This window comes from Carettochelys insculpta, chromosome 1 (assembly GCF_033958435.1).
Source record: "Carettochelys insculpta isolate YL-2023 chromosome 1, ASM3395843v1, whole genome shotgun sequence".
NCBI lineage: Eukaryota > Metazoa > Chordata > Testudines > Carettochelyidae > Carettochelys > Carettochelys insculpta.
Window position 1 is genome coordinate 132,871,058 of NC_134137.1, and position 25,371 is coordinate 132,896,428.

Sequence of the window (25,371 nt, forward strand, 5' to 3'; positions counted from 1 at the left end):
ACATTAATAATAAGATGCTTCTGAGGCTGCGTCTACATTTGCATTCCTCTTTCGAAAGAGGCATGCAAATGAGATGCAGATTTACATATCAGGCACCTCATTTGCAAATTCTTCTTTCAAAAGAGCTTCTTTTGAAAGAAAAAAGTAGTGTAGATGCAGCTATTTCAAAAATAAACCCCAGCTTCGAAAGACCCCTTCTTCCCTTTTTTTTTTATGGGAAGAAGGGCTCTTTCGAAGCTTTGGTTTGCTTTCGAAAGAGCCACGTCTACACTGCTTTTCTTCTTTCAAAAGAAGAATATGCAAATGAGGTGCCAGATATGTAAATCTATGTTTCATTTGCATTTGCAATTTCCCTCATTTGCATGCCTCTTTTGAAAGAGGAATGCAAGTGTAGATTCAGCCTGAGTGTAGCAGAAGCAACTTCTATTGTAGATGCACCAAGATGGTGGAATTCACACTCAAGTGACAAGATCTTCAAAAACATACACAAAGGCACGAAGCACCAAAGCTCTCTCACACTCTAACATGTAAACAAAACAACCTGTTTCTCCCAGATGCTTGGAAGGGAGAAAGAGAAATTGTTGATATTTGTATTGTTAAATGGTTTGGAGACTCTTGGGCACTACAGTCAAGGATAATATAAAAATCTACAGAGGTTAGGATGAGAAAGATTTCATCTGTATGTTGTTCTTTGAAAACAGAAAATTATCATTCCTTTGGTGGAATTTTTTCATGTTATTTTCTCTCTCTGTTTTATTTTTTTTTCTGGCCTAATCAAAGGCTCTGATGTGTGGGATTCAGTTTATGGAAAATGTCTTGGCTTTGATTCTTCTTTGCATCCTTAATTAAGAGATCAACTTTTTATATGGGTTTTTGCTTGAAGGAATTGGTTTCTATGTTCAAAATGACAGTGAATCATTAAATACCATAGGAATTGTCATTGGTTACTCAGAATTTTGTTTATAAAATCTATTCAATTTATCTTCAAGTAATCCCATCTTCAGCTATGGCCAGGTGAAAGATATAGACATGTTACCCAAGCAGCTAGTCAAAGTTCTCAGCCATCTAGGTGCTCCAGCTGAGAGTAGAAATTGACAGTGGACAAAAGAGTCTGTTATTTTCTTTAATTTAATCCTGCATATTTACAAGGAATGTACAAAGTCATATTCCTTGGAACATAGGAGGAATAAAATTGCTGCAGACAGTTCTTTTATTTGCTGTTCCAAGCTTGCATTTCCAGCCAGCACTGTGTATTCAAAATGCTTTTTCTTTTAGCTTTATCTCGGGCCCACATTACTGTGCCTCCAGGCTGCATCAACTTGACTTTCTTACATCTTGTCCATGTGTTGTAGCTATTGTGCTGTACATCTCTCTCTCTCTCTCTCTCTCTCTCTCTCTCTCACACACACACACACCTCCTTTATCCCTTGAAACAAGCCCCTGTGAAAACCTCTTGTGATGTAGGAGGGTCCCAGAGCTCTGGCTGCATCCTGACCCCAAATGTGCACACTGCAATTAAAAAGCCCCCAATCCAGTCCCCACAAACATAAGGCTGTGTCTACACTATGAGATAAAATCGATTTTATTAAAATAAATTTCTTAATGCTGGGTTTTACCCATTCAATTTTGAGCATCTTCACCTTCCCACATGCTCCCCACAAAATCAACTTACTGCTGCCACACACAAGCTTAAATCGAGTGCTGCTGCAGTGTATTGTGGGAACCTATCCCACAGTTCTCTGAGCCCTGAGTGTTCTGGCCCCATAAGCTGATGTGAGTATATGACAACATCTTCCCACATTTCATTCCCCTCTTTCCCCTGTCATGTTAAGTGTTTAAGTAGACACAGTTATTACACTGAAACTCGAATGAATCATTCACAGTTATTGTTCGGGGCAGCTAAAAGACCCCAGACTACAGCCAGGTTTGGACTTAGAAAAGAAGACCCTTAGGACAAGAATATTCCTCGCTGCAAGCCTTACTTCGACAACTGTGGTAATTGTATAGCTAATACATTGCCTTCATTGAAACATGTATGGCTCGGGATGGCTAAAAGACCCCCAGCTACACCCAGCACTCAAAAATTGTGACATTTGACAGCCCCAAAAAACATGACTGCCCAGGAAGACCCACCAACTACCCATGTGAACAGTGTGCCTGCACTTTATTTTGGGCTTGGATAATGATTTAGGCCCCCTGGGAAAGAGGACTCTAAGTAGACACAGGAGCTACACTGAAACTTGAATGAACCATCATAATGGTTCAGGGTGGCTAAAAGGCAGTAGACTTTTGACAGCCACAAAAATCGTAACCACCTATGGAGACCCTTTCAGGAACTTGAATCTGGATTTAGGCCTCCTATGAAAGAAGACCCTTAGGTTTAAGTAGACACGGTTGCTACACTGAAACTCGAATGATTCATTGAAACATTTACGGCTTGCGGTGGCTAAAAGACCCCAGACTACAGCCAGGTTTGGACCTGGAAAATAAGACCCTTAGGACAAGAATAGTCCCCATCACAAGCCTTACTTCGACAGCTGTGATAATTGTATAGCTACTGCATTGCCTTCATTGAAACATGTATGGCTCGAGGTGGCTAAAAGACCTCTGGCTACAGCCAGCCCCAAAAATTATGACCTGCAAGGGAGACATCCCTCAGGTGGCTAAAAGCTCCCCGGCTACAGCCAGCCCCCGAAAACCATGATTCTCCACACTCATGCTGCCTGGCACCTTGCCCAGGACATCCTTTTATTGGTTCAGGGTCAAGCCATATGATGCAGCTGTGGTGCCTCCAGGGGGAGGGAAGGGAGGGATGTGGGGGTCAGGACAACATGTAAATGGCTGGAAAGAATTTTCTCATCCTACCAGACAAGCACGACCCCCACCCACAGCCTAGCTGAGATATGGTACAGGGGGGTCAGCAGCTGGTGCCAGGCAGTGCAGAAAATAAGGCAGCGAGCAGGGGTATACACAGAATCACAGACGTGCTACTAGCAAAGAAAAACAAAGAAGATGTTTCAGCCTCTCATGACCCTACAGCCACAGTCTTCCAGGTGCTGAACTGTAATGGTCTTCCTGTTGCCTAATTCCTCCACACTTGAGAGCAGTGGAGATGTAAGATGCCAGTGTGTAGAACTGTGGTGCATTGTGGGGCACATATGGGACATCTGTGGAAGCGAATGAATTTGATTTAAAGACATGGCTCATCCTCACTACCCTTCAATTGGAATTTTAAATTCAAACTGAACACCTACACCCCTCAGGTTACTATGATTTTAGGATTTCAATATTATGTCAATTTTAGTGGTCCATAAATCAAGCTAATGGAATTTGCTGTGAGGACAGGCACTTGGAAAAACAGGTTAACTGACTTAAAATCAATTCTATCTTGTAGTGTATACGCAGCCTTAGCCAGCTAATATAGACCATATTTTATTGCTGTTTTTTTTTATATTCGGATACATGTGAGTTCTCTAGAGATATGGGAAAGAAATCAAAGCACATTTGACATATTTAAATAATAAATTACAGGAAACTGCCATAGAACTGAATGAAGTTAAAATGGAGAATGGCTCCCAAAGGCAAACACTATCCAGTCTTAAAGAGACAGAAGATCTTGAAAACAAACCATACAGGAATAATTTGTGGTCAGAAGGTATCTCTGAAGACTGAAAGGGGAAAGAATACATGATTTGCTTTCTTCAGAACACATTCTCTGGTAGACTGGGATTGGATCCCAATCTGTTTTCCCTGGAGATTTAAAAGGTATGAGTGGTAGACCTCAGAGGGAGTGAAAACAATAACCCCAGATCCACCATCTTTGAATTGCTAAGAAGAAATAGCAAAGTTATGTCTGCTACTCGGTAAAAAGGAACACTTAACAATAATGATTTTACATTTTCTATGTATCCAGTCTTCTGTAAATTTAAACAAGAAGAGAAGAGCATCTAATGGCATCAAAGCAGCTCTCAGGGGATCAGATATTAAATATTGTCTTAGATAGCCTACTATCTTCATAACAAAGATGACAGTCTCTGTGAAATACTTCAATATCCCATTGGGTGCTTGGCAAGCAGTACAGGATTTCAGATCAGATGTGTAATAGCATGATTCTCTCAATAAAAGAAAATCAAATGGAGCATACAGCCCTGAAGAAAAGGAACCCCTGACTGGGAAAAGCAGGCAACATTTAACAAAGTTGATATTTAATAGTTTTATAGTTAGTCTTGACAGGAAATATATTTAGCATAACTTTAGAATCAATTGCTTATCAATATACTGAAAAGAAAAATATCTGTATATTCACAATAACTCTATTACCCTTATCTCCTTATAGCTACTTACATTTATATCTGTATTTATGTACATTTATATACAGTAAACCCTCAAATTATGCGGGGGGAGGGGGAGGTTCTTGAAGCCCTGTAACTCAAAATTTTGTGCAAGTCGGGGGCAGAGAGAACCAGGCCGCTGCTCCCTTGGGCTTCCAGGAGCCAGGAAACAGATCAGTCCACCAGGGCTGTTCAGTTTCCTGGCTCCCAGAATGGTGTGGAGTCGGGACCCACGGGAAAGCCTGGTTCCTGCCTACCCACTGTTTGCTGGACCCAGGAAACTGACCAGCTCATGGCTGGTCAGTTTCCTGGTTCCACCAGTGCAAGGCATCCAGGAACCAGGCTGTCACTTTGTTCCCAGCTCCCCTCCACTTGTGGGACCGGGAAACTGACCAGGCCACCAGCTGCTTCTCCCTGGCTTCCTCCAGTAGTATGGCTATCATCCTGCCAGCCGTGCAGCTGGGGGAAGGCCCAGAGAAGGCTTTAACTTGCCTAGCTGCCCACAGCTGCAGGCAGCTAGACACGCTAAAAGCCCCTTCCCCTGTCTTCTTCCAGCTGTGTGGCTGTCAGCCTGACAGCCATGTGGCTGGAGGCAAGCAAGGGGAAGGGACCACAGAGCAGCTTCAGGTTCTGCTTAACTCACATTAAAGAGAGTTACGTGCAACTTGAAGCCGCGTATTTTGAGGGTTTACTATATTTATAAGATAAACATGAAGCTAATATATTCATATATAGTTCAGTATTTATTGTGACTGCCTGTATCACTTTGTATGAAAATTGCTAATGTCTATATTTATAATATGTATATGGCAATAAATGTATTCTTATTTGTTTCCACACATTATAATTTGTCATTTCTTGTTTACCTTTGTACGTTAAACTATTGATGTAACTCTTTGTATACCAAGCCCATATTAACATTTATGTACTACATACTATTACTTCATGCTTTCATAGCCCTGAAGCAGTCGGATTTGTTCATCTATATACATGGTTCATGTCTGCATTTTGGTAAATATAGGTATAGTGACTTTTTGCTACATGTAGTTACGTTCCTGAAAAATGCAACTTTAAGCAACGTAATGATAAGTGAATCCAATGTCCTTATAAGAATTAATGTAAATAGGGGGATTAGGTTCCAGAGAATTTTTTTTCCACCAAACAAAAGACATCATCTACATATACAGCATGAGTTTTAAATATTTTTACACAAACAATTTAATACTGTACTCCCCAGTAATGACTATGAAGCCTGATTGAGGCAGGGGCACAGTGGGATCAGGGCACAGAGCTTGCCCTACGCCATCTTTTCAACACTCCTGTCAGGCAGTGGGTGTGACAGCTTGCCCCAGTCCACCTGCTCAGTGCTCCTGCTGGGCAGCGGAGTCAGGGTGTGAGGGGTGTGCCCAATTCCACCCCCTCAGTTCTCCTGCCAGGGAGGGGAGTCAGGGACTTGCTCGCTCACTGGATGCAATGCCAGGCAGGCAAAGTTGGGTAAGACCCTGTGCCCCAGGTGGAACGCTGCACAGGGGAGCGGTGGGGAGACAAACAACCTTGGAACAGAACACTGTGACTTTAAAGGTGTATGTTCTGTAATACACCTGCAACATAATAACAAAACAATTTTAAACAGGATAACTTTAATGAGGAGTTACTGTGTTACTGTATATTTCTGGCAGATATCTTATTAAATCATATGGTGGAGGGGAGGACAGGTATACACCATCTGAGATCTGAATATGACTGTACGAGAAGTCTAGGATGTTTAAGGTAAGGTAGGTGGCATATGATTTTCTATGTGTATATTTGTTAATGGAAAGGCACTCAAAGGCCGTCAATCTACTGAGCATCAATGACCAGGTGAACAATCACTGATTTTTCATTAATTCTGGTAAGTACTGTTCCTGGGAAGGAGTGGTGCTTAATGAATCCTCCAAAAGAATCAAATATTTGAGGCAATGAAAATCAAACGGATGTTATATAGCTTCACTTCAGGAGACCCACTTAAGAACTGAGATGTCGACAGAATTAAAAAACTATAGGTAGGGCATGAATATCACTCCTCTTTCAATGCCAGAAGCAGAGAAGTAATAATACTAATCCACAAAAGCCTGACTTTTCAATTTATTCAGTCATGGTCAGAGCCAGAGGGCAGATTCATAATAACTGAAGGCATTTTCAGTACTGAGGAGCCTATCTAATTCTAATGATGGAGAGGCACCCTTCCTGCAGAAATATCTTTCATTTTATTTCCAGCAGAGCTGATGTCCCACTGTTATTAAGATGAAACTGGAATGCTGTCCAGGGTGATCTGATAGAAAAATCACAGTGTTCTGGGTGAAAATCTCAGGACTTTGAAAACTATCCATTATCCCTACAGAAGGATATTGGACTCTTGGAAACTTGGAGACTGAAACAGCCTATAAAGCATGACTACATATATTTCTCCACCTCATGCCTCCTATCCTAGATTAAATTTCTTTATGATACCCAAGGTACTTGCTGCTGCATATGTTGAGGTGGAAGCCAATCTCTGATCATACTCTGATTTCTCTTCACATAGATTCTGGCCAGAATGCTACGAGAGCCACAAGGTGAAAGATAAACACACATTTACTTTGAGATCCTAAAAAACTGAAAATGATACAAACATTAAATATCAACATAGTGAAGGAAAAGACAAATGCTGTCTCCTCTGCAATAACGCTATTGAAATCACTGGAGTTATGTTAAGGGGAAAATGCATAACATTTACATCTGAGTGGATGAAAGGAACAAATTACTTAATTCCTTATCAGAGAAGGTTGCTAAATTTGAAAGAAAGAAAGAAAGAAAAGTTGGCCCTCAAAATAATGAGCTCCTGCACTCTCTCACTACAGGTTGAACCTCTCTCATCCAGCATCCTGACCAGTGCTGGACAAGAGAATTTTCCACATCACTGGAGGTCAATATTGTCTAGCACATTACCAACACTTCCACTGCTTACAGGGCTCTTAGAAGACATTTAGGGGTCAATTACAGCTAAATAACAGCACAGAACACTGAGAGCCAGGACAGGTGGTTGTAAACAAACTTTATGGACCACGGGAAACTTGGTTACATCCATGATAAGTGGTCAGCCGGCTAATTAAAATCATGCCAGATTGTAGATGGTGCTGGATGAGAGAGTTATAGATTAGAGACATTCAACATGTACCTCAAAATACAAATACAATGATATGCAGCTACTGGAACAAACTGATGCTTAAATGAGTTTATCAGAAGCTGTATGACTGGGGTGGGGAGATAAAGCAGGGAAACTCATGGCAGGGAAAAATAAAATGGCTTCATCTAATGGCTGTGTACTCATTGCTACAGGACAATGGCCTTTCTGTTCAGAATATGATGAAATTAACATACAATTTAAAGGTATTTATGATCACCTGTAAACATCTTGGTGAGTTCAGGTGCAAACTGTATATGCTCACTTCTTCAAACTGTTATGGAAGATGATTTCTCTCACCTAAAAGATATGTGGGCAACTGGCTTGTTTGACTTGAGCAAAGCACCTGGTGCAATGGCTTTTCAGCAGAATTTTGTAAGACCTTAATCAATTAGCACTGATACTGACAGAAGTCTAAAATTTATATCATGGGATATGAGATCAATGATGACTATCCTAATTTAAAAAAAAAAAGGACAGTCATCACTCTAACGGTTATCGCCCCATCTTTCGTCTGAACACAGATTATAAAATTCTGACAAAGATTCTCATTTCACCGATACATCAATGATTCATGCAGAGCATGTGTGTTTTATTCCCAGCAGATTAACATCATGCAAGAATCAGAAGACACCCAGGTAATCCAACAGGTGCAATCAACTGATGCTCTAGCTGCTATCCTGGCAATGTTGGAAAGGTCTTCTTCCATCAAGTAAACTAGCAATACCTAGAAGTGATCCTGAGAAAAATGGCATTTGGACCTAAATTTCTGATCTGCATTGATGTTATTGACAACTCAACCATTCTATCTCTTCTGACAAATGGTGCTCCTTCCTCCTCTTTTCAGTTAAAATGAAGGGGATGCCATTTATAAGCTCTCTGATTTGATATAACCCAGGAACTCCTAGCTGCATATGTCAGACAGACACCCTTCACTGAAGGAATTACCATCTGGGATAAAGAGTAAAGGTTCATCCATATGTGCTTCCCATTCTGCTTATGCTTATGTTTAAATGGGTCTCCTGAAGTGAAGCTATATCACAACTGTTTGATTTTCATTGCTGCAAATATTTGATTCTTTTTGAGGATTCGATAATGATTCTCAGAAGCCTCCTCTCTTCAATTCTACCACTACTACTTGCAATAAAACTAGTTTGTGTGATATGATTTCAGATAAACTGGAACTAATCTCAAGTGATGTATATTTCTCATAAACCAAATCTATCTCAAATACTCCTTGCATTCATACACATAGATAACTTACTTATGCCTCAGAATATGTTCTGATTTATCAAAGATAGTACCTGAAAACACTGATGTCATACTCAGAGAAATGACAAAAGACAGAGAAATGGTGTTCACCACCAACATCTTTATTGGAAAACCAAGAAGCTATTAAAACGAACATAGGACAAAGATTAATGCTTATGTTTAGCTTCATTCCACTTGAATTTCCTGCTAAAACTTTCACAAGCAAAAATGGAGTTACATAACAATTCTTGGGGAATTTGAAGTCACCCCAGATATCCCACAAGATGCTTAAGAAATCATGGCTAAATGTGGGGAAGGGGAGATTTCCTTATTTGTATTTATGTCACCTGTCCTTTCATTAGGATTTTAAAAAAAGATGACCCTGTCCCACCAACACTTCCTGTGGCTTGAGAATAAAGAAAAATGTGTTAATCCCTTTGACTGTCTCTCAGCAACCATTTTTAAAATGGTTGCCTGCTCCTTTAAGGAAAAATACAATATTTATCTCTTTCTGAAGTGTTCTTCAGAAAATCTGACCCTCCTTCAATGTCAGTCTGGAACAATACCCAGTTCAAAGTTCTTAACAGTTCAAAACTCAGGTCTACTTGGTTAACCAAGAGCGCATAAACCTTAAAAGATTCTGTTGAATGGACTGCTTTATCCTCCTTTATTTATATTTGTGACCACTATTAATAAATAAAAATCCTTCCTACCATAAGCTTCAACTCAAAATTAGAAAGGACCTGGGGAACTGTTTGCAGGCAATGAAAAATATTCCACATGACATGCACCTGAAAAAGAACATTAACCAAAAACATTTTGTGGATAACAAAATCAAATGGCTGAACTGCTTGATTTTCCTACTCACTATCCCATTTAAAAACGGAAAAAAGTAGGTCAACATTTCCATTTCCTCTCATTAGTGGAAGAATATCAGGTACAATATAGAAAAAACATGCACTTCTCTGTTTTTGCATTTGTTTCAGAACAAAATTCTAAATAGATATTATTGGACTCTTGGGCAATTGCACAAAACTGGACTTGCTCCACATACTAAATTGAAGGTGTGAAAGCTCCAAATGCAAACTTCTCTCATATAGCCTTTAAATATCAAATTATATCCAGTTTTTAGAAGGAGATATATGGTGCTCTTCCTTTCTATGGTAAATATTTGCCTATATTAAGCCTCTGTGTTTTAGACATTCTAAAAGATCTATCCTGTCTGAGTTATGACAGGCAATAGATTGCTGAAGTGCTTAGAGTAGTCAGAGTAATTTCACAAAAATGGAAAGCTGCTATTCTCCATGCATTCTTTGATTGACTAAATAAACTAATCAGCATCAGCCTCATGGAAAAACTGACAATCTATAGAGGCACAAGACCTAACTATGAAGACACTTATACGTTGCATCTACACCATAGAGTTTTCTCAACACAACTGGGGTTTTGTTGACAAAACTCATGGAGCATCTACACTTAAAATGTGATCCGTCAAGAAACTGTCAACAGAATGCAGCAGTTTTCTCGGGAGAGTACTGTCTCTCCTGTACAAGGCAGAACGCCTCTGTCGACAGAGTCTGTTGACAAAACTATGGAGCAGATGCTGCGGGGGACCCTCTTTCAGCAGACAGAGCTTCCAGTTCACCAGGCAGCCCTGTTTGCAGACCTTCTGGTCAGCTGTTCTGTCAACAGAGGGCAAAGCAGTCTGGCTGCTCTTTGTAAACAAAGCAGATTGCTCTTTCAAGCTGCTTTTATGTGTAGACACAATCTGTCAACAGAGGTTTTGCCAGAAGATATCTTCCAACAGTAACTTCTGTCAACAGATCACTGTAGTGTAGATGCAGCCTTAGTCTTTCATGACAGCATTGCAGCTGAATCCAGGTAAACAGAACTTTTGATGTTGGGTTTTAGTGGAGTTGTTCGTTTTTTGAGGATATGAAGTTGTGGAATAATTTCTTATTTATCTATGAATATTTTATATTGTGTTATTGTTAAAGCTGTACTTCTTCTATGTGTTCCTTCTTATTGTATTTGAATGTGACCAGAAGAATACATTAAAACTTTTAACAATGAAGTTAAAAACTCTCATTAGCGTAGGAGGTTTTAATCCAATCTATAACCACCATAATTAAATATATTATTCAACATATTCTTTTCAGGTGCACAATTTGCTTTGACAATTCACCTTATGCATCTTGTGACAATCTTATATCAGCCACAAAATCTGATAATCACAAGGTTAAGCTCCCATTGCATAGAGCTTCAAGCAGGGCTCCTTAATCATTAGGAGTTTATTCAGAGTGCCATTTGTTCATTGCTTTGAGCAATGGTGACCATATTATCTCCATCCTGTTTTCCATATAGGGCTGCCAGTACAATGGCAGATTTATTTTAAGTTGGACTAGTTGGGCTTTTTAAATTATTTTAACTTGTTTCTAATTCTCTGTTCTTCCCTCCCTGCATATAAGCTGCTTTTCACACTTTTGCTAAGCTGTTCTCAACAATCGCCAATATTGGTCTGTTACTTAGGCTTGATCTATATTTTCAAATTAGAGCGACCTAACAGCATTGCAGCTGTACCACTGCTGTGCTTTTGTAAACAATGCCTTAGATTCTTTGGGCTTTTTTTCCTTTTTCCATCTATTTTCTTTGTAGCTTTCCAAGTAGATTTGTTTTATTACATTTCTCTTGTTTTTCAATGGTTCAACAATTTATTCTAAATTACTGTACAACAACCAGAAGTTCTTAGTTTTGCATGGGGAATACTTTACGAATATAAATGTAAAATTTTGTATCTGCTCCATTTGCTGATTTATGCAGTTAGTCAGCATGCCAGTTAGTCTGGGAGAAATCCATTTGCCAAGTGTAGCCATGCCTCCTGACTTTGTTCATTGCCTTGTTTTTCCCCAGAGAAAGACCACAAGTGGATCTGATTTCTGAAATATTCAGCATTAATAAAGGAGCACGCAGACTAAAGTCTCTGGATTCCAAACAGATTGTTCTGGCAATGAGAGAAAGATTTCTGTCAAATCAAACTAACTTTAATTCATGTTTAATTGAACTAATCTGCTAATCATATTATGGCATAAGGCTACAAAGGTGATCTAAATATGAAGTTTGTTGGTGCCATGGGTTTTCTGGAGACTCTGTAGCATTATCTTTGGAGATCAACGATTCCCTCCTCCTTAACAATGCATACTAGACACTGCTGCTCTCAGTTGTGTATGTCAGAGCATGTTTGACAAATTGAGAAGGATCTGAAGCCTCATGACTTTGCCTCTAGCCTAGCCCAAAATCTGAACAAAGCGGACCTGAGCGGCTACCATTTTACAGGTGATAAGCACTGTTTTTAATTTTGGATGGAACAATTTCAAGTTCTGAATCTTCTGCTTTACATTTTCCATAGAGTATTCTCTTTTGCAGTCAAAGACTATAGCCTTCTTTTTGGCTGTGAGGTCACTCTGAAAACTCTCAGGGGTAGCTGCATTAATTTGTATCCACAAAAACAACAAGAAGCCTGTGGCACCTTATAGACTAACAGATTTATTGAACCATAAGCGTTCATGGGCAAAGAAAGGTGCATCTGACAAAGTGAGTCTTTGCCCATCAGAGCTTATGCTCCAATAAATCTCTTAGGCTATATGGTGCCGCAGGACTTCTTGTTGTTTTTTCTAAAAAGTCTAACTCTCATACTGGGGGGGCCTTATTGTACCACCATTTTTAAGCAGAACTCCCTACTGAAAATATACGACTGAGAGTTTGGATGTCATGAAAGATGAATACCTCTTAAGATAGGTGCAATGATATTAGGCTACAATTCAAGAGAGAAGAAAACCATGCAGCTTGTTGGGGTTTATCAGAAAAATCAACAGGACTCTTTGGAAAACATTGGTAGCAAATATGTAGAAGTGACATAGAAGATAGCGGTTTTATTGGTGCTTGCTTTGGTATACCACTGCTCTTACTAGCATGACAAACAGGCTGAAGATGAAAAATTTATATCTGAAATGAGTGCTTCATAAAGGACTCATGGTAAATAGTGCTGTTGTGTACTTGTCAGCAATAGTACCTGAGAAAAGAAATAGTTAGGTGCCAATATAAGAAAGGAAGAAGGTATATTATTTTTTATTTTAGATTTGTAGCCTGCAAAGATACAATATGGTTAGAAACATATTTATTATAGTCTTGAAAATGTAGGGAATGGTCCCTACATCTATTTATTTCTGCTCTTTGTAAAGGTCAAGATGCAACAGCGTCCTCTTCCTTTTAAAAGATCCCAATCAATCTCAATCCCCTTGATCCTGCCTTTCTGTTTGTATTATGAGTGGGCATACTTTCACAGACAGGAAATGTACCTAAAATATAGCTGTCTTCTAGGTGAAACATAAGACTAAATCCCCATGTTTGACCTTAAATGCTGTGAAGTGTTACTGTGCACTTATCAAAAGCTACTACATTTTCACCCCAAGAATTCTCAGGATGTTTGTAAATTACATAGGGCTTTGGTGTCCTTCAAGATGAAAGGTGCTAAATAAATGTGAGCTTTTATTACCATAAAAGACCTTCATTTAGCCAAATTAATGTTGTTTTCTTAGTACCAATGTAGCACTGATTTTGAAATATATTTTAAAACTGGATTATTAGAGACTGTAACCTTTCTCTCATATTATCTCTCACAAAGAAGTATTTTTGACTGACAATATTAACCAAACTTCTACTTTCATTAAGTCTCGCACACTTGTAGACAGCTTAACATTTTATTGGATAGTACCAAGGGGTATAATGATTTATAAAATCTCCACTGCTCAGGGTACACATCACCTTCAACCACATAAAGGGAGTAAATCAAACAGACAGGCCAAGAGACAGTAAAACTGTAGTGCTGTGCCACTGAGACATATCTGTCTGCCCAGCTATGCAGTCAATTACTTTCTTAAATAGCTGTAAGCTAGTACAAAGGTCCTCTTAAATGATGGATTTGATTCACCCATATGCTTTGCAAACTGCTGCCACTGAAACCTAAGGGAGAACGGTGCCCAGGAGCAGAAAATTGCATACAAGAGTAACAAAAATAAAGTATGCCCAGGCTACATGCCCCATAATCCTCAGGAATCTTTACATTACATGGCACCCAGATGAGTATCAGAGCACTTCTTGTGTTCACATAATTCCTTTCATTTAAACAGATCTCAATCCACCATTTACATCTTTGCCAATGTTACATACTTCACACGTACATGAACCATTCTCTCTCTTTAACAGCACATGATGACACAACAAATGTGGACAAAAGGTAAGCGACACATCAGAAATGACAGGTGCGTTCTACTAACAAGCCCAAAAGGTGAGGTATCTGAGTCCTGTTGAATTCCCATGAGCTTCAGAGACCTAACTCCTCCATTTGAAAATCCCAGCCAACCACTTGTGTGGTAACATAGCAGCATTATTTTGAAATAGACTATTCCAGAATAGCTCTTCTGAAATAGCTTATTTGGAAATAAGGCTGCTATGTAAACACACACTTAAGCTGCATCTACACTAGCAAGTTCTTTCAAAAGAGCCCATGGAGCATCTGCACACAAAAAGCTTTCTTTCGAAAGCACATCAAAAGAAGGTGGTGCTCCTTTGGAAATCGCTCTTCCTTTCTCATTTCAGGAAGAGAGCCCCCTTTTGAAAGCTACTTTAGAAAGAAAACGTGTAGACACCCTCAGGGCCCTTCTTTCAAAAGAACAGTCTTCATTTTCAATCCCTGCCCCATTCTTTCAAAAGAGCAGGGACTGTGTGGATGCTCTCTTTTGAAAAAGCAGATCACTCTTTCCACTTTTTTGTGTGTGGACGCACTCTTTCGAAAGAAGTTGATTCGGAAGAGATCTTCCGGAAGAGCTCCTTTCGAAAGATCTCTGTAGTGTAGATGTAGACTTAGGAAGGGGCATGTAAATACAACTGTTTGAAAATACTAATGAGGTGCCAATTTAAATATCTCATGCCTCATGAGCATACTCCCATGGGATCTCACTTTCCAAAGGAACTGGTTTTCAAAAAGCAAACAGCTGTGGAGAGAGGGTTCCCTCAAAAGGAAACCTCAATTTCAAAAGCAGCCAATTTCTGGGGGGGAGCAAGGGTGCTTTTGAAATCAGGGTTTCCTTTCAAGTGCACCCGGTGCTACATGGCTGTTTGCATTTCAAACGCAGCCCATTTTGAAAGCAAGATCCTGCGAGAGTATGCTAAAGAGGCATGAGATATTTAAATCCACACCTCATTAGCATTTTCAAACGGCTGCATTTACATGCCCCTTCCGAAAGGGAGGGGTAATGTAGCCACAGCCTGAGAGATGCACAGAGGTGTGCATGCAAATTCTGGATATAGTACTCTGACACTTACTTGGTTTATCTAGATGATCAGTTAATGTACAGCACGCATTGAGAAGTAAATCTATAGCCTGTGGCATGCTGCTTGTCCATGGGGATCCTGCTACCATGCCCTAAAAATTCCCTGGTGCACCCTGACCTTGTGCTGTTTGAAATGGGAGTAGATTAAAATGTAGGTGACAGTGCCCACACAGACTGTTAGAGCATGGCAGGCTAGCATAGTAAGAATTTACATCCCAGCTTTCTGCAGACTAACTCAGGGTCTAGTTAAGCCCTTACTTTAACGTATGCTGATGCTCTCCACCCTTGTGATAAAGAGGGCTGGACCAGCTAAGTCGCAATGATGGCTATGAAAAGATTTCACTGTAACCAATAACTGTGGACTGATATAAAGTGTCCATCTTCTGCAATGCACCCTTAAAGGCAATGTCAAATACATCATCATAATCCTTGCTGGGTTATTACGGTCATTTGAACTAAAGCAATCACTTAGCTGAATAAATGTGAGAAGACCTGCATGCCACTGGAAACTCAATTTGGGTTTAATTTTGGGGCGAGGGGGCAGGGCACAAATCAACAAGACTTCAGCAGCATCTAAACAATACCATGCGTTAATTGAAATTCTTACATTAATTAATATTTAATTATCAGTTACTGTCAGCAATAAAAATCAGCATTAGATATATTACCCTACAAAAATCACACACTATATTCTTAACACTTAAAAGCAAGCTATTCAATACTTCGGTGTGATCCTGCTGTCACTCATTCATAATCAATGATAGTGAAGTACTTGTAGAAGATAAAAAATGACCAACATAAAGTTGAACTCAAGGGCTACCAGATGGCTATCCTGTACAGCTATTATAAATTATAATGAAGACTAGACCAGCAACAGACCCTTGTGAGAATCCTTTAATAATAAATCTATTTTAATTGTTTTATGTTGAGACAAATTCACTCCAGCAGCAACACATGGAAGCTAAGTTAGCACCAAGATGATATTTTATTTTTAGCTAAATACCGTCGGCTTCTATTCAGCTTTCCTTACTAAAGCACAACTCCCACTGACTTCAATTCACGTTGACTTCAATGGGAGTTTTGTCTGAGTAAGGAGCGCTAAATAAGGCACTGAATAGATCTGTAAGAATCTTCTGGGCTTGAGCCAAAGCCCACTGACGTCAATAGAAAACCTACCAATGTTTTCAACAGCCTTTGGAGCAGACCTTTTGATCACAAATATTATACATTAACTCCATGTCCTTTTAAAGTAGCCGCTATGGCATCTATGTGAAAGATAATTGTGTCCTTTTCTTTTTCTTCACAAAGGATCTGAAGCCTGTAAGCACCATCTGGACTGCCCTGTGCATTTAGACTTTATGCATAACTGGCCTTCAAACACACACTGCAAACAAATCAGAATAAAATTCTATTATAGGGTGTGCAGGAAACACATTAAGGGCCTGATCCAATGCCCTCCAAAGTCGATATGATCTCAGTGTGCTTTCAATAATAAAAGCATGGAATCTTATTGAACTTTAGCTATTCTGTGGAATGTTTACACATACAGAAATTCTGCAATCATTACGATCTCTTACCTCCAAGACATGCACCTATGGCCAATGAAAATATTAGTGGTTTCACAGGCAGGTTAACATCAGGATCTTGACTGAGGTTAAGAAGCACAGGAATCTGTTATTGAAAAAAATATATCAGGGCTGTCAAGAAATTCAAATTAGTTAATTGTGATTAACAACATAAATAATACCTCAATCATGATTAAACATGCTGTTAAATAAGACTGTGGCCACACTACCACTCCCTTTCAGAAGGGGCTTGTTAATGATGGAGTTTGGAAGATGCTAATGAGGCACTGACATAAACATGCAGTGTCTCATTAGCATAATGGTGGCCATGCGTGATTCGAAAATGCTGCTTTCGGAACGCATACTGCCCACGTAGCCGGGTGCCTTTCGAAAGATGCCCCCTCACTTTGAAAGCCCTTTCTTCCCAAAAATTAAATAGGAAGAAGAGCCTTTCAAAGTCAGGGGGATCCTTTCAAGAGGCCCCTAGCTACATGGGCAGCATATGTTCCAAAAGCCACACTTTGAAATCACGCATGGCCACCACTATGCTAATGAAGCACAGCATATTTATGTCAGTGTCTTATTAGCATCGTCCAAACTCCCTCATTAACATGCCCCTTCCAAAAGGTAGGGGTAATGTGGCCATAGCCTAATAGAATACCATCTATTTAAATAGTTTGGACGGTCTCTACAATTTCAGATGTATTGATTTGAATTACAACACAGAATACTAAATGTGCACTGCTTGGTTCATACTTATTTTTGATTGCACATTATTTTGTAGTGGGGACATTGAAAAATATTATTTCTTTTGGTTGTTTACAGTATAAATATTTGCAATCTCTTTATCATGAGAATTGAACTTACAAATGTAGAATTATGCAGAAAAATCAATTTCATTCAAAAATAAAACAATGTAATACTTTAGAGCCTACAAGCCCACTCAGTCCTACTTCTTTTTCAGTCAATTGCCTGGACAAACAAGTTTGTTCACATTTGCACGAGATAATGCTGCCTGCTTCTTCTTCATAATATCACCTGAAAGTCAGAACAGGAGTTCTCATTTGGCACTCATGTAAATAGTACCGGAAGGTATTTATGTACAAAATATGCTAAAGATTCATCTAGGCTATGTCTACACTAGCACCCCCCTTTCGAAAGGGGGGGCTAATGAGACACTTTGGGATATGCTAATGAGGTGCTGCAATGAATATGCAGTGCCTCCTTAGCATAATGGCGGCCATGGCACTTTGAAAGTGTCGCTTTCGATCATGCACAACTCGTCTACATGGGGTTCTTTTCAAAAGGACCCCACACACTTCAAAATCCCCTTATTCTTATTTGGTTATAGGAATAAGGGGATTTCGACATCTGCAGAGTCCTTTCAAAAAGGACCCCATGTAGCTGAGCTGCACACGATCAAAAGCGGCACTGTCAAAGTTCCGGGACTGCCATTGTGCTAATGAGGCACTGAATATTCTTTGCAGCACCTCATTAGCATATCCCGAAGTGTCTCATTAGCCCCCCCTTTCAAAAGGGTGGATGCTCGTATAGATATAGCCATACTGCTTCTTGCTTAATCCACCAGTTCAGAGGACATGCACTTATGCTTATGGCAGATTCTGATCACTAGCAATCCGAAGTAGTGCATATTGATTTACGTTCATTGCCACTGTCCAAGTCAGATGTGACCAATAGAAAGTTGATTTTCTTTTTTGATCGTTTCAGTTCTTTACTTTCTATATTGTAGGGTTGCTCTTTAAAGACTTCTGAAAGCACATTCCACACCTTGTCCCTCTCAGGCTGTGGCCGCCCTAGCAAGGAACAGCAAAAGGGGTAATCCCAGTCTGTTATTTCGAAGAGAGTTGTTTCAATATGAAATGATCGCACACAAAACGTAGATTGTTTTGCGATCCACAACATCAAAGAGACCCCCACCGCCACATCCTTTCGAATGGGAGCGGCTACACAGCACAGAGCCTTCATTCAAAATAATGAAGCAGGAAATGGCAAGGGGTGGGTCACATGGCCGACAAGGCCTTCCTAGAACACGGGCCAGCTGCCCCGTCCAAACACCACTCCCCGTGCACATGCTGAGGGCTCAGGTTGCTTGCAGCGTGCAACCTCCAGCTCAGCACCAGTACAGCCTTGCTCAGCCCCAACACTGCAGCCCTCCATGGACCTGCAGGACCTCCTGGATGAGGACATCCTGGACATCATAGCCAGTCTCACGGCCATCATGGTAGTAGTGCACCTGAGGCTCCGTGCCAACCGCCACATGGCTGGCCTCCTGCAGGTCCCCCTCTATGGTGTACCCAGAGCACCCCATTCCCCGGGCCCCTCATCACCTGTGGCAGTACCCCACCTGTGGGGAATGGTGGGACCACACAGCCCTGGAGGAGTGGGACGATGAGCAGTGGCTCTGAAACTTGAGGATGACTCAGACTACCTTCATGGAGCTGTGCCAGCAGGGCACACACACGTGGCCCTGCGCTCCCCCTGGAGAAAAGGGTGGCCATCGCCATGTGGAAGCTGGCCACCCCAAACAACAACCTCTTGGACAGCCACAAATTTGGGGTGGGGAAGGCCATCATCAGGGTTGTCCTTCTAAAAGTCAGCTGGGGTCATGCACCCACAATGGGGCCTGGGAAGGGGGTCCCAAAAGGGTGGCCAGGGAGGGGGTCCCAGAGGGAGGTCCCACTGCAAACTGCCACATGCTCACACATACCTGTGTCCTGCACCCCGTATAGGTCATTGACCCCATCAACCGGCTCCTCCTGTGCCAGCTCATCCACTTGGGGGATGTGTATGCTGCCATGGCCAGGTTCCAGCAGCTGGGCTTCCCCAACTGCTTCAGCACCTTGGACAGCACCCATGTCGCCATCTGGGCCCCACCACACAGCCACAGATGGTATGTTAATCGGAAGGGCTACCATTCGATCATCCTCTAGGCCCATGTGGATGCTTTACTGACATTTGTGTGGGCTAGCCAGGCAGGGCCCATGATGCCTATATCCTGCAGAACTCATGGCTCGGGCACAGGATGGCCAACATCACCTACGTCCCCCCCTCAGGAGCTCCCGGGGGGAACACGACTATGGTCCTGTGCATAGTTGCCGATGTTGTCTAACCCCTCCAGGACTGGCTAATGCACCCCTACACAGGTCACACCACTGAAATCCAGGACCACCACAAAGCCCAGCTCAACCAGGCCAGGAACATGGTGGAGGGGGCATTCAGGCTCCTGAAGGCATGCTTCAGGTGCTTGCTGATGCACCTGGAGGTGGACCTCCCCAGCGTGCCCACGCTCATGGCCACATGTTGTGCTCTCCACAATCTTGTGGAGAGTAAGCATGAGCTCTTTGTGACACGCTGGGCAGCTGAGGCTGTGCTGCACTATGACCAGCTGGGTGCGGTCCATGACACCAGGCCCTTAGAGTCACAACCGCCCCAGGTCCGGAACCTCCTGAGGGGCTGGGATGGTGCTGGGAGCACCAGTAGCTACCAGCGGGGGTAGAGGTGGAGGCAGCAGCAGGGCAGTGGCAGGGGCAGGAAGGGTCATCCATTGAGAGGGTGGCTGAGCCAGGCAGGTGGCAATAGCCTAGGTGAGGATGTCGAGGTACCCCACAACTCAGTCCCAGGATGCCCGCTCCATGGAGAGCCATTCCTGCAGCAGGCAGTTTTACTCCTGCCATACAGCTGTGTGGGCTTCTGCAAGGTCATCTGCCCAGCTGCAGTGGTGGGCCCACCCAACATGGCACCTGGTCCAAGGAGGTGTCCCTCCTTACACCTAACTGGCCACTGCAGGGCTCCCTGGCATGTCAAGGGGCCTGGGGTGGCCCGCAGACACTGAGGCTGAGAAGACATAAAGGGAGAGTACAGTGCCTTGTTAGTCACATGACCAGGTCCTGTGGCCCAGTGGCCACGTCCGAGTCACTGTCCCTCCCTGCCCTTGGGGGAAGGCCCAGGGCTTCCTAGCTGTTGTGCAGTCCATCTACCCTGGGCCATTTTCAGGACTGTTTTGCCTCCCCACCCCCCAACACTCTCCCCAGCCATGTTCCCTGCGTGGCTGTCCCTGGCTCTGTATAGGGACCCCCACATGCAGGCCTCTCCCTCATGGCAACCATGGCCCTCCCTCGGACCCCAGCCACTGGCCATGTGCCCTGGCCCATGTCAGCAAAGGCGAATACCACTGCGCCCCGCTGGCCTGGGGTGCCCCACTCCCAGTCCTATCTGACGGTGCCTCAGGCAACATGGGGGAGGCCCAGGCAGAAGTGGCCTGGCTCATGCCCTCTGAGGGCACAGCAATGTATAGCATTCCCTCACTCCTACACTTGCTGTTGCTGTCCCTGTTTTCAGCCAGTGGCTTCAACCATGGGGTCGGCGGTGTTGTGGGGGGTGCTGGCTCTGGATCCTTGCCCTCCCCCTCCGGCTCAGCCATGTCCAGGGCCCATGCCAGTGGTCTGGCCCTGGAAGTATGGGCAGATGGCAGGTGCTGCCCTCAACAGCCTGGCTGCATCCTTCATGTTTGCATACCTCTGGCACAGCTCTTTTACTTTAGAGCACACCTGGTCAGGGGATGCAGAGGGGTGGCCCCTTGCAGCCAGGGTATCTGCCAGATAGTCAAAAGTGGCTGCATTCTGCTTCTACCCCTCCATCCTCAGCAGGACATCCTCATCCCCCCAGATGGCCAGGAGGTCCCTGATCTCAGCCTGCAGCCACAGCACCCTTCCCCTTCAGCAGCTGCCCGGGGTCCTGGGAGCACTGCCTCCCAGTGCCTTGGAATCTCTGGGGCTCTCCGGGGTCTTGACTGCTGGCCATGGCTCTGGCTGTCTGATTTACTGGTGTTGGGGCTGGGGGGAGTACTGGAGAGTGTGCAGCTGGGAGCACATGCTCCTATGGCTACCAGCACACTGTCAGCTTCCTGCATGAGGTGTCTGTGTTCCTGCAGCTTTAAGGCAGCCAGAGCTGACAACCACAGAGCCCTGAGTGCTGGCCAGCGTGTGTCTGTGCTCCAGGGAGGGGCCAACACTGTAGCAGACTTGGGGTTTCGAAATAGTGACTAGGGGAGCGGCTACACACATTTCATTTTGAAAGCAACGTCTAACTGAGGCATTGTTCCCGAGACGGGAGTGGAACAACTCTTTTGAAATGACCACTGTTTTATTTCAAAGTTGATTTTGAAATGAGCCTTTTGTGTGTAGTCACTCTGCTGCTCATTTTGAAATCGCCCTTCCTTTCAAAAATGCTTTCAAAGGTAATGCCAAGTGTGGCCACAGCCTCAGAGTTTAAAAAACACTTCAGATCTTAAACTTTGGGTCAAGTGCTGTATCTTCTTTGTTTAGAAATTTCACATTTGTACCTTTTTTGCACTTTGTCATATCTGCAATGAAGTGAAAGTGTTCTTAAAGTGAACACCACATGTTGGGTTATCATCCCAGATGGCTATAAAATGAAATATATGGCAGAATACGAGTAAAATAGAGCAGGAGACATACAATTCTGCTGCAAGGATTTCAGTTGCAAATTTAATTAACAAGTTTTTTAAAGAGTTTTATTACCACGGAAGAATGCCCTCTGGAATGGTGGCTGAAACATAATATTTAGCACATCTGGCATGTAAATATCTTGCAATACTAGCTACAGAGGTGCCATCTGAATGTCTGGTCTCGCTTTCAGGAGACTTTGTAAATTAAAAGTGGAGGTATTATCTACTGCAAAAACGTGTAAGTCTGAACAACTGGCTGAACAAGAAATAGGACTGAGTGGACTTGTAGGTGCTAAAGTTTTATATTGCTTAGTTTTTAGTGCAGTTATGTAACAAAAAAATTGCATTTGTAAACTGCACTTTCACAATAAAATGATTGCACTATAAGAGTTGCACTATTGTATGAGGTGAATTGAAAAATACTATTTTTATCTTATTGCAAATATTTGTAATAAAACAGATAGCGTGAGCACTGTGCACTTTGTATTCCCTGTTGTAATTTAAAGCAATATATTTGAAAATGTAAAAATACATTCATAATATTTAATACATTTCAATTTGCATTCAACTGTTTTACAGTTTAATTAAAACAGTGATTAATCATTATTAATTTTTTAAATTGTGATTAACTTTCAGGTAATCGTATGAGTTAACTGTGATTAATCCACAGCCTTAAAAAAATTAATTTATATATATAATTAAATTATATATATGTGTGTGTTTGTTTTTATATATGATGGGGGGAGCAGATGGACAGACAGACAGACAGACAGACAGACAGACAGACTAGTGACATTAGTCATGAACTGAGCATCAACATGATCTATTTATTTAAACAGCTGAAAATGCTACCAAAAGCTAAGAAATAACACTGGTCTGCTTACAAGCATGGAACTCTCCTCCTGCCGTTTGGGGTCTCCCCAGTAGGAAGACCCTCCCTACTAGAGCTTTCTTCACCATCTGAGGCAGTGATGCAATTCAGATATAAGAACCCAACAATGCTCAACTGACTTAGGGCATACAAGTGTAGATATTTCCTGGCCATGGTCTGAGGCCTCTATGACAGCTGACCCCTGCAGTGTCCCCATATGGAGGAGGGCCAGAGGAACAAACCCAGATCCAGCATAGTAACACCCTATAAATAGTTCTCTGCTAGGTGTTTTTGGACAAATCACAGACTTCCACTAGATACGTTATAACACATCCACTAGAGAATCACGTCCTATATTTATAGTGTTGCAATTGGAGTATTATTGGTGTACCTTAGCCCCATTCATTCCTAATGTGCTGATTGAGGCCTATGAAATCTATTAGAAACAAGCCAAACGAGGAAAGCACATGATTCCTTGTAACTTTTCTAGAAACAAACATACATTACAATGATTTAAAAAAAGAACTAAAATTTAGGAATTGTCTTTAATTAAAAGGGAGAATTCACATTTTAAAATCTTGTATAAATTATATTTAATACCTTTTTAGAAACTCAAACGTATATTTTACCCACCTGTTTTACTGTTACCTACTTATTTGACAAATTGTTTTTTATCCTTTTGTTAGAAATGCTGTGACTTACTCTCCGTATTAAGTCTATATAACAATTACTTAGACTTTGTCAAAAACATCAATCATTTCATCCTTCTGGGAACAACAGAGACATCAGAATTGGGTTGCTTACTTTAATTCTCTCAGATGGCTGCTTTTGCAGCAAAAGGAGAAAAAATGTTGCAAAGTCATGTATTATCAATAGATATTTTTGTCTCGTTGGAGTGCTGTATCACTTATATTTTTTTTCTTTCAAAAAAACTTGCTAATCCAACGCATAATCATCACCAAGCAATTACTGTTATAAGCCATATTTTGCATCTGAAGTACTATAACTTTCTTCTACATATTTGAAAAGTTTTTCTCCTGTGCTTAGGATTTCAATGTTTACAACATTGTCGGTGTTTGGAAGAAGAGCTAGAAACACGAACGACTGGTTCGAAGGTAACTCCGATGAGATGATTCCAGTCATTGAAAAGAAGGGCGCTGCACTCCTGGAGTACAAATGCTCACCGAGCCAGAGAACCCAGCAAGCACTTAGAGTAGCCAGAAGAACAGTACAGCAGACAGCCAGGTGCTGTGCCAACAACCACTGGCTCCAGCTACGCAGCAGCATCCAGACCTGTGCTGACTTTGGTAATCTCAGAGGAATGTACGAGGGTATGAAGAAGGCATTAGGACCCATCCAGAACAAGATGGCACCTCTGAAATCCATATCTGGTGAAGTCATCGCTGACAAAGCCAAACAGATGGAGCACTGGGTTGAGCCCTACTCCGAGCTGTACTCACGCAAGAACGTTGTGGTTGACGCAGCCCTTGATGTCGTCAAGCTCCTACCAGTAATGGACGAACTGGGTCAAGAACTGACTGTGGATGAACTGAAGAAAGCTATCGACAGCATTGCAGCAGGAAAGGCCCCTGGCCAGGATGGTATACCTCCAGAGGTAATCAAGTGTGCCGCGGACACACTACTGGAACCCCTACATGAGCTACTGTGCCTGTGCTGGAAAGAGGGTGAGGTTCCACAGGATATGCATGACGCTAACATTGTAACGTTGTATAAGAACAAGGGAGACAGAAGTGACTGCAACAACTACCGTGAAATCTCCCTCCTAAGCGTCACTGGTAAACTGTTCGCTCGCATCATCCTTGGCAGACTCCAGAAGATTGCTGAGAGGGTGTACCCCGAATCGCAGTGCGCATTCCGCGCAGAGAGGTCTACCATTGACATGGTCTTCTCTCTAAGGCAGCTGCAGGAGAAGTGCAGGGAGCAGAGGAAGCCACTCTACATAGCCTTCATCGACCTGACCAAGGCCTTTGACTTGGTCAGCAGGGATGATCTGTTCAAACTGCTCCACAAGATAGGCTGTCCTCCACGGTTACTCGAGATGATCCAGTCGTTCCACAAAGACATGAGAGGAACCATCCAATATGATGGCGCATTATCGGATGCTTTCAGAATCAGGAGCGTCGTCAAACAAGGATGCGTGCTTACTCCGACATTGTTCGGGATCTTCTTCGCACTCCTCCTGAAGCATGCCTTTGGATCTTCAACAGAGGGCATCTTGCTGCACACAAGATCTGATGGGAAACTGTTTAACCT

The 25,371-nt window shown here is 42.2% G+C and overlaps 1 protein-coding gene across 1 annotated transcript in view; it reads right to left on the minus strand.

Moving 5' to 3' along the window:
• The window catches only part of OCA2 (OCA2 melanosomal transmembrane protein), a 338,099-nt gene that overhangs the window by 81,175 nt on the left and 231,553 nt on the right, over positions 1-25,371 (minus strand). The window contains exon 21 of the mRNA XM_074983294.1: positions 16,751-16,844. Coding sequence (XP_074839395.1) covers positions 16,751-16,844 — 94 coding nt within the window. The remainder of the gene's footprint in view (positions 1-16,750; positions 16,845-25,371) is intronic.